This window comes from Theropithecus gelada, chromosome 3, assembly GCF_003255815.1.
Source record: "Theropithecus gelada isolate Dixy chromosome 3, Tgel_1.0, whole genome shotgun sequence".
NCBI lineage: Eukaryota > Metazoa > Chordata > Mammalia > Primates > Cercopithecidae > Theropithecus > Theropithecus gelada.
The window spans coordinates 145,510,021-145,527,027 of NC_037670.1; the positions used below are offsets into that span (position 1 = coordinate 145,510,021).

General features: G+C 37.0%; 1 protein-coding gene across 2 annotated transcripts in view; it reads left to right on the plus strand.

The window, feature by feature from the left end:
- CPED1 (cadherin like and PC-esterase domain containing 1) overlaps window positions 1–17,007 on the plus strand; it is a 310,570-nt gene that overhangs the window by 18,196 nt on the left and 275,367 nt on the right. For both annotated transcript variants that reach the window (XM_025380614.1, XM_025380615.1), the window contains exon 3: window positions 9,431–9,614. In XM_025380614.1, coding sequence (XP_025236399.1) covers window positions 9,431–9,614 — 184 coding nt within the window. The remainder of the gene's footprint in view (window positions 1–9,430; window positions 9,615–17,007) is intronic.

Here is a 17,007-nt window from a genome sequence, read left to right on the forward strand (position 1 = left end):
ATCTCTCAGTTATCCCTGTGTTTTTGTAATCTCAGTTGGATCTGTGTTATGTCTGTGAGGTTACAGTAAATAGTAAACTGCTGACCCACAGCTGTGCAACGTGGGTGGCATCTCAAAGGAGCCTTGAAGAGGAGGCTGAAAAAGATGCTTTATACTACTTTTAAAAACAGCTAGAAAAGAGAAAAGGGAAATTTTAGGAGAAGCAGAAGAAGGAAATAGTATAGGTTCCTTCACATTGGTTGAAACGAATGAGCATTCCAGTGGAGGTGGAGGTTGGCAAGCAACAACGAACGCCAGGCACCGGAAGGCAAGAAGTCACAGCTGGTGATCCTAGATACGCACTTGAGGAGAAAAAGCTGTCCTTGTGTTCTTAGTTTTGCCTCTAATTTCTTTCTGCCTCCAAGATTCACCCTATGTGTAGGGGTTAGCCTGGGGAAGGAAGGCGCCTCACTGGAGCCGAAGCTACACCCAGCATGATTCTGCATTTGCTGGAGTTTGAAGTGTTGCGAAACTGTTTAGATTGCAGTTTTTTTTGTTTTGCAACTTGCACTCTTCCATTCTCCATTCTCTCCTCCTCTCTTCTTGCTTCAGTTACACAGCTCTGTGTTGTACACCTTTTTCAGAAAGGCATCGTATGGTCCCAAAGTTTTGAATGAGAAGAATGGGCATTAAACATTGAGGATACCCAGGAGTTCTCAGAGTTTACCTTCAGATTATATGTTTACTGTTTTACAGATTTGATGGAAAGTCTTCTGGTAAGGAAAACATGACCGATCTCCAAGGTGACAGTGTTTCAAATGTGGACTAAGGCAACTAAGGCATTACAGCATTTATCATTAATTATTTTCTAGACTGGGATGTCCAAGTCAGGGTCTGCCTGCTGTTCCTTCTGTTTTCTTCTTTTGTGCCTTCTTCCCTTCTAATAGAAACTAGGCTTACAGGCTCCCTTTCTGTTTACTGAGTGTCTTCACGACAAATTAATTTTCCTAAAATTTTCTCTCCAGTACTGGAATGTGTTCATTCTCTGTACCTTAGCTCTCTCTTTCTCAGTTACACGTAGCATTATTTGACCATCCTGTTGCTGCTTCTTTTTGCTCTTTGTACACCAAATCAGGCTCCATAGTACAGAACTCACTGCTCAGGCCCTCACAGTTATCTCTCTTCCCAGGCTTCCCCTGTATGGTTTAATGCCTTCTTAGGGCAGGTCTCCGGCATCCCTCTTATGGCTTAGTGACTCAGATTACTTTCACTGTTTTCTTTTCTTTTCTTTTCCTTTCTTTCTTTCTTTCTCTTCTTTCTTTCTTTCTCTTCTTTCTTTCTTTCTTTCTTTCTTTCTTTCTTTCTTTCTTTCTTTCTTTCTTTCTTTCTTTCTTTCCTTCCTTCCTTCCTTCCTTCCTTCCTTCCTTCCTTCCTTCCTTCCTTCCTTCCTTCCTTCCTTCCCTCTTTTTTTTAACCTCTTTTCAGCAATATGGAAGGGGTGGCTTGAGGTTTTTAGAAAATACTGTGATTCAGGTAGTAAAAGTCTGGCCTTCTGAAATTCTATCAGGGTACTCATCCATCCAGAAAACAAAACAAGAAAAGCACTCTTTTTCTGTCTATCCTAAGTCCAGTTTTCCTCATCTGCCTCCTCCCTGACACAACTTTAGAAAACCGAATCAAAGTTCTTCAAAGTCGAACCTATGTATAAAGACCAGCACAGAGTTATCAACCTTTAAATTTTCCACTACTCACTGCATTTAGGTTTCCTACTAGCTACTTAACAAGATAATAAGTAGCATTGCATTGCTCCATTTTTATCATCATTGTCAGTCATTTCTTGTTGCCTATCTGACCCTATTTGCCACTCACAATAAAAAGGATTCATGGTACTGACCTTCAAGGTCAACAGCAAGGAACTTCAAGAGAAAAAAGACAATTCTTCAAGGCAAGGAAAAGATAAGAAGAGAAATTACCAATTTAATTTAATTACTTATTTTCTTTCATACACAATATTCACAATATAGGCAAGCAATAACACCAAATCATCTAAAAGAGCTCCTGGGTCATTCTTTAACAAACCAGAACCCTTATTTCCATCAGAAATTATATGATTTCATTAATGGTTTATTGCTCTTCTTGCTAAACACTAGCGCTCCTAATGAAGGCTAGAACCTGGATAGACTACTTCACTGTTGCATTCCCAGACCCTAAGACCATGCCTGTTACATAGAAAATGCTTGAAAATGTTAAATGGGCAAACGAAAGAATGATGAGAACAAGCCAGAGGACAGAGGCAGAATCGGTTTTGCCATCCAGAATCTGTCCCACCGGGTGCTTTTCTTCAGGAGCTCTCAGCAATCCCAGCCCAGGTGCAGGACAGGCAGGTTGCTGAGATCTCCCTCAGGTCCCTCAGCTCAGTGTTTCCACAGCATCCTATGCCTCCTGACTTACTGGACTTATCCTAGTTTATTATAACTAGTTGCTCACGTCTGATTTTCTTGGTGGGATGTTAGATCCTTAAAGGCAGAGGATTTACTGTGGATTCCAAGCTCTTTCATGTTTGATGTTTTGCCATGTGGATGTGAAGGAAGTGCAGCAGAGCAAGGAAATTTAATATATTAGATAGAGGGTTGTTGGAGTGTTGGACCATGGAATCTGAACTGCAGAGAGAGAAGCTGAGGAAAAAGGAGGCCAGTAGAAAGTTCAGGCTGTGCCCAGTGGCTCACACCTGTAATCCCAGCACTTTGAGAGGCCGAGGCAGATGGATTGCTTGAGCCCAGTAGTTCAAGACCAGTCTCGGCAAGGTGGTAAAAGCCCCATCTTTACAAAATAATAATAATAATGAAAAATAGCTGGATGTGGTAGCATGTACCTGTAGTCCTAGCTACTTGGGAGGCTGAGGTGGGAGAATGGCTTGAGCCTGAGAGGCGAAGGTTGTAGTAAGCCTAGATCATGCCACTGCACTCCAGCCTGAGTGACAGAGCCAGTTCCTGTCTCAAAAAAAAAAAAAAAAAAAAAATTGTTAGGTGAGAAGACTAATGATTGAAGAACCAATACATTGGAAATAAATGAGAAGAGCCAGATGCTTCAGTGCAATCAAAGAATGGAATATCTGAAATTTTATAATTTCAGAGGAGGGGCTGTTCTGGGACCTACAATGTCTAAGATATGGCCATTGGAGCAAGTGTTTGAAACGAAGTGGAGGAGAGTCACTGGAGATGAAGAGGTCATGAATATTTTATGGCTTGAGATGCAGATATTGAACCCTTGACTGAGATATTCCAGTAGATTTTTTTTTCCACCTAATAGTTAAATAATTAAAGGGCATGTGTATTTACAAAAAAGTAAGCTCATACTTTGCATTTATGTATCCATTCATTTGCTCATTTATTCATCCATTCTCTCTTATTTAGAACCTGGCAGTAAGTTGCATATACAACAATGGCCAAAGCAGACAAATCTAGGCCCTCATGGAACATAGTAGGAGAAGCGGACATTAAACAAATAATATATAGTTATACATCGCAAAGTGTGCCAGTGGGAAAATTACATTGAGGGATATAGGTGATAATGGGTTTTGGCGATGCCTGTTTAAGTGGGTGCTATTTCATCAAAGCTCTATTGGAAATACATTTTTTTTTTTTTTTTTTTTTACTTTTTGAAAAGTTTTTTGAGGCCGAGTCTCACTCTGTCACTGTGGCTGGAGTGCAGTGGCACGATCTCAGCTCACTGCACCCTCCACATCCAGGGTTCAAGCATTCTCCTGACTCAGCCTCCAGAGTAGCTGGGATTACAGGTACACCACTATGCCCAGCTACTTTTTTTCTACTTTTAGTAGAGACAAGGTTTCACCATGTTGGCCAGGCTGATTTCGAACTCCTGACCTCAAGTGATACTCCTATCTTATCTTCTCAAAGTGCTGGGATTACAGGCGTGAGCCACCATGCCCTGCAGGAATACATTTTTGATAAGGAAACTTTATTACTTTTTAAATCTCTCTTATTTGTATATAAATCCACACGTGAGTGAACTTGCCTACCATTAGATATTGAAGGTTGGGATAGCCCCAAAGTACAGTTTGGGAGTACAGTCAGAAGGTGCTCTGTGACATGGAGTAGTTCTGAGAAATGTGAGAAATGTGTAGCCCTCCCATAATCAGCTTGAGATTCAGTTAAATCAGCTGTAAGATGCAGACAGAAGTACACTAAAGCTTCGTTTAGAGAGGGACATCCTTTCAAGCCTCAGCTTGCATATCCAGAAACCTGTGTCCTGCAATTATAAGATATTTTTTAAATAGAAAATGTATATGATATAGATCCCAGAAAATTCCTTCCATTTACTTCTTACATTCCCTAAAATAAGTGTACATTTCACCAGTGGGGAAGAGAATCTGTATTTTATTCTTACAGTGGAAAAATGAAAACATAATTCACTATGATAGACTCTATAATATTTCTAAAATGCCAAAGTCTGGACCAGGAAGGCGATTTAACTTTTAGTCATATATGACACACATCCAAAGTCTACTAGATGATTTGTATTTGAACATCAAAAGATGTCATAAATACATGGCTACTTTAATCAATCCAGAAAAAAATCTTTCTGCTATGTGAAAAAAACACAAGTTTTATTTTTCAGCCTTACTGTATTTTGAAGAGCTATATTTCTTGGTTTCATGGTGAGTCTTGGTAAAGATTTTTTAACAGTGTAAGTAACTGAGAAATGCAGTACTTTTATAATGTAGCTCTTTATTAAATTTTTTACTGTAAATTCATTATTTTGCTTAAATATTTAACTCTATATTTGTCATTCTTGCTAGTATTTACAGTTCTATTGAAATAAATTTGTGAATACAAGTCTTAACCACTTCCTATTCCCAGTCTTCCATGGCTTTATTTACAACAAAGACTTCTACATATTGAAGGAAAAGATGTTTGTATTCACTCATTCAAAGAATATTTGTTATGTGTCTCTTATATGCCAAGTACTGTTTTTAGTCTGGGAAAGCAAAATTGAACAAAAAAGACAAAAACATATGCTTTCATTTAGCTTCCATCCTGGTATGAAGAGAGAGAAAATAAACATAATAAGTTTCTAAGATATGGGAGGCCCAGGAAAAAAAAATCAAATAAATGTAATAAGTAAACAAATTATGCATTAAAACATAATGACTCCTATAGAGGAAAATGTGTATCAGGTATATGAAATCATACATATTATTGCAAAAATGCCTATTATGACAGAGATCAAACCATATTAATTGAAAAGCTTATGGAATTTTGAATATAAAATTATACTATAATATAGATTATTATTCAGTTTTATTTACATATCTTTAACATAATTTATTGGTGAGACACCATGTTGGACACTTTCATATTGAAAATTCATTTAATTCCCTCATACAGTAGGATTTGTTACTTCATTTACATATGTGAGAAAACTCTGATGTAGGTAGATTAAATAATTTAGCTCAGTAGATGAAGCAAGCAAGTGATGGAGCCAGAATTCAAATCCAGGTTTTTGATTCCCAATCTTCTCTTTTTACTCTACATTGCTGCATCCAATGCTTCCAGTACTTTATGACAACATTCTGTCCTTTGCTTTATCTCAGATGGCACAAAGTTTTCAGATTTTGGACATCCTTTCAGTAAAAATAAAAAGTGTCCAGTTATAAAACAACTTTTATGTCGTCTAACAAAGGGATTTCTAAGGAAATATTTTGCAGCTCTCTCAAGATGAGAGAGACGCAAGTGAACACTCAGAATCAACATTCAGTAACACTCATTCTTTTCTAAATTCTGGGCCAGCAGGGTTGTTTCAAGTGAAGTTGTTGTAGCCGTGGCCAGGTTAAATGTATTCTTCCATTAAAAATATACCTTTGGAATTGTGGGAATAATCAGGACCTCTTATTTCTGAAAGTGCTGCTATTAGTGTTTGATGACCTCGCACTTGCTAGTGTGGTTGACATAATTGTTCACATCGTTTTAATTTCACATACGCAATGTGTGCACCTGTTGTCAGACCGGCTGAAACTGTTCTTGCCCTTTGGTATTGAGCCATTCTGCTGATACAGTGTGTTATAAATATGACAAGGACAGCAGCAGTTTGTATTACAGGATAATACAACATAATGCTACTGACAAGCTCATTTCCTATTTATTCCCTATAGTCTGAGATGTGGGTTAAAATTTCAGTCTATGCTATGAAGGTTATTACCAAATATGGCCAATAATTGTACTTTATTTATATGTAATATACCCTCTACAGGGTATATTAGTAAAAGTTACATTGTTCTTGCTTAAATTGATCTTTATTGGGGGAAAAAGAGGATGGTATCTTTCTTTCTTTCTTTCTTTATTTATTTATTTATTTTTTTTTTATTTTTTTTTTTAAATTTATTTATTATTATTATACTGTAAGTTGTAGGGTACATGTGCATAACGTGCAGGTTTGTTACATATGTATACTTGTGCCTTGTTGGTGTGCTGCACCCATCAACTCGTCATTTACATCAGGTATAACTCCCAATGCAATCCCTCCCCCCGCCCCCCTCCCCATGATAGGCCCCGGTGTGTGATGTTCCCCTTCCCGAGTCCAAGTGATCTCATTGTTCAGTTCCCACCTATGAGTGAGAACATGCGGTGTTTGGTTTTCTGTTCTTGTGATAGTTTGCTAAGAATGATGGATTCCAGCTGCATCCATCTTTCAAAATGAAAACTACTCGAAGTTTTAAAATATATCTTCCTTGTGTGAAATCCCTTTTGTATTTGAGCCAGCTGTAATAGAGAGGAGCATCCTGTGATTACAAAAGAAAATGTGACATGGGAATTCTGGACACAGGGGGTTTGCTTGAGTGACACTGATATACTGGGAAGCATCTGTCTTCCCCTTGCACCTAGACACTTGTTTGTTTACTTTGGCTTTCTACAGGCTACTCAGTTCCCTCTAACCCCTGTGTCCAAAGGCTAAATGTGTATTTGATTTCAAACACTCCTTACACATTTATTATTGCCAACAATTATAACATTTGGGGAGAATTGTGTCCCAATTTTCACTTAAATTGTTGCATTTAAATGGTTTTCTCATCAATAAAACGCAGTGTCTTTTCACAAAGGAAAATATCTAATTAATCTCGTTCTCCCAAAGTAGCATGTACAGAAGGTACGATTAGCCAGAGTTCTATTCCTTTTCATTATATTCATTATACTCATCACACACATAGTAAGCAACTATGTTAACGTGTGCCAGGCAGAGCACAAACTCAGAAGCAGTTTTTCCAGACTCATTGTTCTTTTTGATATGTTATTATTTTAAAAAATACCTCATAGTACCTCCTACATAGCAAGCATGGTTCTGAGCACTTTACAAGTGTTAACTGTCTAATCCTCATAGCACCTTAGGAAGAAGGCATTGTCTGAAGTCACACAGATAATGCTGGTGCAGCCAGGTGATTCGAATCCAGCAGTTTAGATCCAGAGTTTGTGTCCTCCTGAACTACTGTATGCTTTATCTATGAATTTTCAGCTAGCAATAGTTTGTAAGCAATAAAAAAATAGCATATGGTTCCTGACCTCAAAGGATTTACAATCTAACTCTGTTTCTTCTTTCTTTCAATATGCGTCTTCAAATATTTTGATAACTGCTATGATTCATTAATTTACTAAATATCTTCATTTATTAAGCACGTACCATATATCATGTCTTCGGATAGACATTTGAGAGACATGAACAATGCAGGCCGGGCTGTTAAGGGGCTGATATGAGAAAAATGTAATTTCCTTTCATGAGTGCTAATGAAAGTATGCATTTCAATTAAACATTTCCATAAGAGATAACGTTTGACTATTGAGAGTTGATTTGGAATTTGATAAGCGAAATAACGAAAAGAGGAAGGAATTGTAGGTGGAAGAAACAGTGATGTGCAAAAGAGCAGGTTGTGGGTCAGGAATAAAGATGATTAAGAGTGTGATGTGATCTGACCAGAGTAGGAAGGCAGGGTATAAGTTTAAATGATCTTGTGTTTCTTGATAAAGATGTAGAATTGGGCCGAGTGCGGTGGCTCACGCCTGTAATCCCAGCACTTTGGGAGGCCAAGGTGGGCGGATCACGAGGTCAGGAGATCGAGACCATCCTGGCTAACAAGGTGAAACCCCATCTCTACTAAAAATACAAAAATTAGCTGGGCGTGGTGGCAGGCTCCTGTGGTCCCAACTACTCTGGAGGCTGAGGCAGGAGAATGGCATGAACCCTGGAGGAGGAGCTTGCAGTGAGCCGAGATTGTGCCACGGAACTCCAACCTGGGCAACAGAGCGAGACTCTGTCTCAAAAAAAATAAAAAATGAAAAATAAAAACAATAAAAGAAAAAATAAAAGATGTAGAATTGATTGATTCTATCAGTATGGGAAATAATGAAGACATTTAAGTGCTGAATAACATGGCATTCACAATATGAAAAAGATCATGTTTTAGGTTAATAAAATGGACAGGTTGACTCAGGGCTGTCATTGCAAGTAATTTAGATTCCCAGCTGTGTTTTTACCAAGTCCCCCTCATCTTCTCCACCACCTCCTTTGGCTCCTCTTGTTCAACCTCTCTCCTGGTTTTTGCTGACCTTCATGCAATCTCATCACTCCTTCTAGTAATAAAAATCATCTGTACTTTATCGAGGTTTAATCTCAAGTTTTCAGAAAAACCCCAGTATCTGCCATTAAGCCTTATAATGAATTTAAATTTCAGCCTTCTTTTTCCTTGTCAATTCAAAAATCTCCTTTGTTAGTAGAATTGCAATTTCTATTTTGAGAAAGAGGAATATTTATATGAAAGAGCAATAAACTATTGAGATAATAACCTGGAATTATGATACTTCAGTAGTTCTCCTCTCCTCACATGTGAAGACCCATTCTGTCTCACTGAGATGCGTTCCAGTTTTGCTACAACCTAATTGAGAGAAACTGCAGCATTGTTTATCTACAAAGAGCTCTGGACTGCTTCTCACCTCGACCCCTTCCTGACCATGTCCTTTCCGTACAAAACCCATCCTCTCTGAGTGTTTCCTTGACCGTGTTTACCTAAAAGAGCTATTAAAAGATAATGCAGCTAGAACTACTTTATAAAAGCACAGTGCAGATGAAAGGCACTGCTATTAATTTGTATTTTCAGCTAGAGTTGAGCTCTATATTTCTATGCATCAGTATTCCTCCAAGAACCTCTATATTTTATAGCCTAAAATTTTCATCTTTCTGTTACAGTGAGGACAATTCAGCTGACCTTCAGTTCTTGCATATGAGGTCATCTTTGTCCTTGTCAGTCTTTCAGAGAAATTATCTTTCACTTCTAGAGAAAAACTTAAGAAAAACTTCCCAAATAGTCCTTGATTTGCATTCGTGATGTCCTTCAAGGGAAATGTACTACTTTTTTATATTGAAATTTTATGTCTTCTTTTCTTAGGTCGAAGAATCAATAGAGACACACTTTGGCAGCCATGGCCGAAGGGCCATACTCTACAGGCCTCCTTTCTACAGCAAAACAGAGCTTCGGCTACACCAGCGCATTCTGACTCAACATGGCTATACCGTTGTGATCGCTGAAGAAAGGCACAATGCTGGCCTTGGACTGGCGCTACTAGAACAAGGTCAGAATAGTAAGAAGTAACTGCCAAAGTCACTTGACATATAATGTTAAACAATTTCTAGAATGTGCTACTATCTCCCTCTAAAAAAAATTATAAAACCAAATGTTTATCCTTGACCAACTTTCTCACATCATAGAAAACTTATCTCTTTTTTTTACTTCCTCTCTATTTTTCTTTAACTGTATCTCTTTATTCCTGAAATTATTTTGTTTATATTTTTGTAGCATTTTAGAGTCGCAGTTCATGTTTAAATGCCACATAAAAAATGTTTATGTTTATGAGACTGAATACATGTTCTGCCCAGCACCCAAACTGCTTCATATTTTAAGAAAATTGCAGCTTCATCTGACTGCAAGTAGAATGTGCTGGAAATTGTTTCCAGAAGCCAGCTTAAATGTGATTCACAGATTGGCTCTAAATAGGAAAGAAGTATGGATATTGATCATATGCACCATTACTTGTCAAGTACATTTATTTCTGTCATTTGGAGAGAATAATAAGACACACGTTTTTAAACAAGTTTTTTTGCAAAGAAAGTTGAGTAAATAATGAGACTCAAAAGGGCAATAACAATAAGACCTACCATTTCTTGAGCAAGTAACTGTGGCAGATTCCATGCCATCCTCTGTACTCATGATCACATTTAACCTACACTATAGCTGCCAAGCATCCTGAGATGAAGAAATATTAATTCCAACTTCTAACCCAGATTGCAGAAAAGGAAACTGAGGCTTTACCAGCTGAAGTGATACACCTTGCATCTTACATCTGGTGTGAGGGATGGACAGATGATGATACCTGTGTTTCAACTCTCACTTTCTCTGCTCTGGCTTTTTACCTCTTTGATACTTCAATCTCTCCTTTGGTCCATAACCCTGCACTTATCTATCATTATGAGAGCTCAATGATGCAGAACCCTCATTCAGAATAAGCAAATCAGATTTTTCTCTTTATGATTGTACAATATATCTATTTTCCTATTTATTAAAAGGGGAGGAGGATAAGCACTTTGAATTAACTGTTTATCTCAGCCTTTGTTTCCTTTGGGGGAGAATAGTCAGATCCTGGTATCACAGTAGTTTTCACAACAATCTTGCCATCAGCACAGCACTCCTCCAGTTAGATGCCCCCTTGCTAGTTTGTGCTGAAAGCAAGTTGGGAAGATATTTCTGAGAAGGTTGGGGACTGTTTAGCCATGACCATCCTTTAACACATTGGCAGTGAAATTGTGAGCTACTTAGAAGAAACTCTCAGGAAGTAGAATCCAGAAGATCTGCTTTGATGAGAAGAAAGAAGGTCTTAAAATATGCAGAGCCTGGGTCATGGGGACACAGGCTTTTGTTTACTCCATGTAGTCATCACTGCCTTCTAGGAGTAGTGTGGAAATCTAAAGCACTGAGCTTCTGGAAGCAAATGAGGAAAAGAAAACAAAATAAGAAAGCTCTGGAATATTAAGGAAAGCTGAAAAGAAACTTCGCAAACCTTATATTTTCACTGATGTTGGCTCCATTCTGTAAGACCAATCTAAAGTTCTGGAATACCCATAAGTGATATTTAAAAACCTATTTATCAGAATAGCTATTGGTATAAAGAAAAAAATATAAAATGTTTAATCTTTCTTTCATTCCACAAAATATTTCATCCCATCCCTAAAAGGGGTGATTGTATAACTACTGCACACTGCCATGGGACCCATGCTCCTGGAGTCGTGCAGAGTGGCCCTGATAACATGCTACTATTTTCGAAAATTCCTAAATTTCCCTGCCTTCTTGGTGCTGCTACTGACTTTCTATGGGCACAACATGGATTATCTGTACATTTCAACTTCAATTCAATTTTAGTTTTCAATTTTCTCCAGCTGCAAAGCAGATGGGTTATAGCTCCTCTTTCCCTCGATGTTCTTGGGCCAGTTTTACCAGAGAAAGGAGACTTACTCTGCAGCTTCCAAATATCAAGGAAGTGCAAAAACAGCCTGAAGGCAACAGAATCTGGCAGCCAAAGAACTGCTGGGCCCAGTGGCACAAGATAACTATATAGTGTCCCTAGAATTTGTCAGTGTAAATGCTGATTTGGTTTACTTTTCCCACATTCCCACAGCTTTTAAAACATCTAGATCCTACCTCTGTCTTGGCATTCTTTTACTGTGTATAATAAGATATTTTTACTGGATAGGTCTCAAGAAAGGGTAGCAATTTCCCAATTTCATGAGTATGGAACATTGATTTTTATTTTTTTTTATTTGATTTTGTAGTTTTTACTGTGAGAACAATATGCATCAAATACCTGAATTTTTTTTTTTAAAAGAGTCGTGACTACAATCTAACATTTTCTTGATGATTTATTGTACAGAAAGAAAACATTTTTATTGCAGCCTATTTTCCGTGCCACAAATTTAATCTATAAATTATGTTTGAACTGAGGTACTTGCTACAAAACAGTATTTCCTAGAGATGTGATTCTTGCAGAATTTGTTTTGCTTTAGTTTCACATATTCACCTCATGGTTATTTTTACCATGTGTATATCAACAGAGAATATGAAACTATAGTGGGAATGTTTAAACGAAACCTCTCCAAGTTGAGCAGCCTGTGGAAAGAGGAAACAATTCAGAATAATCCAGAGCCCTACTCCACTTCCTTTTACCACTGCATTTTCTGCTTTTTAACCTGCAGTTTGAAAATATTACATTAAAAACAAAAGAGATACTCTCACAAATGTTACTGAGCACCCAGGTGCAGATTTGACACTTTGATAAAATGTATTTTTCATCCTAGGACAATACCTATAGAAGGTATTTTCTCTATTTTGCCTATTTCACCTGCTTTCCTGTCCTTTCCTGATCCACCCCATTCACCTCTAAAATCTACTTGGAGTAGATTTTATCGTTGGATCCTTATTATTTATGTATACTTGAGTAGTACATATTTAGCAATTTTCTGTCAATTTCTGAATACATACTGCACTTTCAAATTATGTATATTATAATCTACACACACAAAAAAAACCAAAATGCAAACTAGTAATCAAGCTACAGAATTAAAGTCACTCGCTTTGTACCATCCTTTGAAGCACAAGTGACCCCTTTCCAGCTTGGAGCCATTCTTTTTTAAACTTTTGAGGAACATAAAAGGATAAAAATCAGCAAAACTAAAATGGTCATAGGCCAGATAGGAAATACTCCACTATTAAATATAATATTTACTAGCAGAGTAACCTTTGAGTTTTGTATTTGATTTAGTTTTCCTATGACTTGTATACTAGACACTTATTGAAAAGGAAAAAGTAGGCAATTTTGAGTCCTACATTAGAATATGGGTGTTATGTCACCCCACCGACTGGTTAATTCCTTTCTAATGATGTAAGAGAAATGGATGTCTCTATTGGGAAAGATTTTAAGCCTAGGAACATATGACTTAAGCAAGTTAAGTTCTCTGAGCCCTAGTTCTCTTATCTGTTAAAGGCATTAATGTTCTTAACTTCAGAATAGTATGTGGTGGGGACTGAATCACTTGGTCCAACCTTATCAGAGTTCTAGAAGGAGACAAAGTAAAGTCCAGTGAGTGTTTTATCTCATGCAGAAGCCAGAGAAAGGGGCCCAGGAGTTTACATGTTAAAAACAGCCACAAGTAATTCTTATGTGTAGCCCAGTTCGGGGAGCACTGTTCTGAGGGACATATTATTGGTTCAAAGAGTAACAATTTTTAGAGTTAATTTTGGGAATAAAACAATGCAACAGTCTGCTTGCTATTATGCTATTACATTGCCTATGATCTAACTGCATAGGTATTTACAAACAGCATTTCATCTTTAAACTGATTTTGAGAACAGTATGAGACAATTGTCTTTACAGATTTAGGCCTACAAAACATAACAGAGTAAAAACATGCACTATTATGGTTCTCCCATCCCTTGCTTTGGAAAAATATATCTTATGCCCCTGCATTTGTGAGAACATATAATTCTCTAAAGGAAAAGATAGAAGCACCATTCAATTATTCTGTTTCCTATCATGTAAGTGCTGTTTAGTAAATCAATGCTTCAGCATATAGTGGCCTAAAAAGAAAAGTTTTTATCCTACTCCAGTGGTAAAATCCAAGTAGTATGTGGTCAAGGGACTCTGACTTAGAGTAGATTTTATCATTAAATCAGAATCATTTACGTATACTTGAAGAGTACTGGATATTTGGCAATTTTCTGTTAATTTCTGAATACATACTATACTTTCAAATTATGTATATTATAATCCACGTGGAAAACAAAATGCAAACCTGCAATCAAGCTACAGAATTAAAGTCAGACTTGCTGTTTAAAATTGCTCTTGTTTTTATAACTTGGGGGTTTCACATAGAATGTTTTTTGAAGAAATACAGAAAGTAAAAGACCATATAGATGTTCTTGCCAAGGGCTGGCAAACTACGGTACACTGGCTAAATCTGGCCCACTGCCTGATTTTGTAAATAAAGTTTTATTAGAAAACAGCCACTCTCCTCTGTTTTTGTATTGCCTTTGGCAACATTTGTTTTACAAAGGCAGAGTTGATTAATTGCAACAGAGGCTGTATGGCTTTTAAAACCTAAAATTTTTATTATTAGGCCCTTTACAGAAAAACCTTTCCTAGCTCCTGTATCCAGAATAAGCCTATGTAACTTGATGTCATACCAAGTTGAGGATTCAACTCTAGGACTGGGATGTTTCATTTTTTAAACTTACACCAAATCTTATTCAAAAAGGATATGATGGTTTACAATAAAATATATAATAACAAAATTAATAAAATATACATATAAAATTAGGGGCCAAACTGGTTATTCCACTTAGGTACCATAATTTAGGCTTAGTTTTGTCCATGAGCCTCTAAACACCTAGAACAACAAGAGAAAGAATAGAAGTTTTACTCTCAGGAAGAAGGAACCATCATGATTCATCCCCCTAACTCCCCACGTGCTCAAATAAGATATTTAAAACAATTTTTTTCAAAGGGAGTATTAAGTAAACAACAGTAAGTTACGCAATGGGTCAAAAGTCAGAGCAACATTTGTATTGCAAATGAAGTAGATGTCATATCTTGGTTCATATAGCAACATTTTAATATGAGTTCAGAGTATAACATTACAGCATGATATAGCGAAGACATTTCTATAAAGGGCTAGAGTTAATACTATGATAAATAGTATTTATTGGAATTTGTATTGATATTAAACTTGATACAGTGTGTTCTGGAGAACAGTATTTAAATGATGCTACTTGACAGCTTTTCACCTCCTAATAAGGACACTGTTATTTACCCAAATGTGTTCTTGGGAAATACTATTAAAAGATATAGTTAATAGAGCAAGAGATACAGATCACTACTTAATGTTGTGGAAAATATAAAAAGAAAGATCTATTTCCTTGTTTATAATTTAATAGTTTTCTATCTTCCTATATTTTATTTGCATTCACTTGCACTTTAAAAAATGTCCAACATCGGTATATCACTTGGAATTTAGTCTCATTTTGAAGGTTTATTTATAGTGGCTACTTGCCAAAAGCTGTTTCTGAAGTTTGTATAGAAAAGAAACATCCACTACAGATCAATCTTAACCTTTGTAATGGAAAACATATTTCACATTTTTCTTTTTATTTGTAATAATAAAGAAGCTATAAGGAAGTCGAACTTTAAATTACCCATAAGTAAGATGAGTTTAACCACAATAATAACTTTCTTGGGGTGGTAGTAGACTTTGGGAATTAAAAAGTATAAGCATTGAAGTAAGACAGAACCTAGGTTGGAGTCCTTAGTGTTACCTTTTAATGGTTACATAACCTTGGGCAAGTATCTTATCCTCTCAAAGTCTTGGTTTCCTCATCTACAAGTTGATCTTTTTGAGGTTGTTTTAAGAATGGTACATAGTACTCACCCCATAAACGGGAGATAATGTTGTTACTACTGTCAAGAACTAGTTACAGAAAGGAGAACATGACATTTCCCCTGTAGGGAGGTGTATTTAAAATACGCCATAGTATAAGAGTGCTGCTGTTGGATGTTATTGTGGGTAAAACGAACTTGATGGGTGTTTTTCAATTTAGCCTTCTCAACTTCTATGTTCTCATTAAAAGGTCTGGGTTGTAAATCCTCATGAAATTCTGACAACTCTCCTGGATTATTCTCGTGGAAAAATCTCACATTAAAAAAAAAAATTGTAAGCTTCCTAAGGTCAGGGACCATGTCTTTTCTGCTTATCATTTATAACCACACCTTCCACATAGGGGCGTCCCATAAGTATGTATTAAATACATGAACAAAGGAGGGTAACACAGTGCATCAATATTTGGACTCCCAAAACAGCAGATTCACTCAGGAAACTCATATTAAAACTTAATTTATAAAACTTTTATTTTATTTGACTTTAGAGGAACACTGATATTCTAATTAGACTTAAATCCACTCTTACACCAAAGATAATGAAACCATAAATATAGTATTACATAGGGCTGATAGTTTATACATCCAAAGATTCTATACTGCTGGGGCTTTTAAGTACTTGTGTCCATTTTTAAGAATTTTACTCTTTCCTTGCTTTCGAGGCTCTCCTGTTACATTTGCAGGTTACTTGACCTATTGATTTTGGGACAGGTTGGATGAGTTTCATTCTATACATATTCAGTTGTAGGTGTTGTGAACTTTTCATAGGGATGTATTCAGCAGAAACTGAAGCAAGCAGAAAGGCCAGGTCAGGAGATGTAGATTTGTGGGTCATCTTCTGAGAGGTGATAATTGATTTACTGAAGGTTCAATAGCCTGTAAAGCAGTGTAACACAAGTGTTACCTAAGGATGCTCTCTGGTAAAAGTAAGTATACAGCTTTTGCTACTTGTGAACCTACAAAGCAAGAAGGAGAACAGTCAAAAACCACGTCATATCACTTAGGTCCTATCTGCATCTTCTATATTATGCTCTGTAGTTTATTTCTTAGTGTAATGTAAGTTTTATTGGTCTTCCAGTTCTTTGCTTTGAAAAAACATGTATTGGCCGGGTGCAGTGGCTCAAGCCTGTAATCCCAGCACTTTGGGAGGCCGAGACGGGCAGATCACGAGGTCAGGAGATCGAGACCATCCTGGCTAACACGGTGAAACCCCGTCTCTACTAAAAAGTACAAAAAACTAGCTGGGCGAAGTTGCGGGCGCCTGTAGTCCCAGCTACTCGGGAGGCTGAGGCAGGAGAATGGCGTAAGCCCAAGAGGCGGAGCTTGCAGTGAGCTGAGATCCGGCCACTGCACTCCAGCCTGGGCGACAGAGCGAGACTTCGTCTCAAAAAAAAAAAAAAAAAAAGAAAAAAGAAGAAAAAAAAAGAAAAAACATGTATTACGATCCAGAATTTTAATAACACACTTCTCTAGAAAAAAAAGACACCAT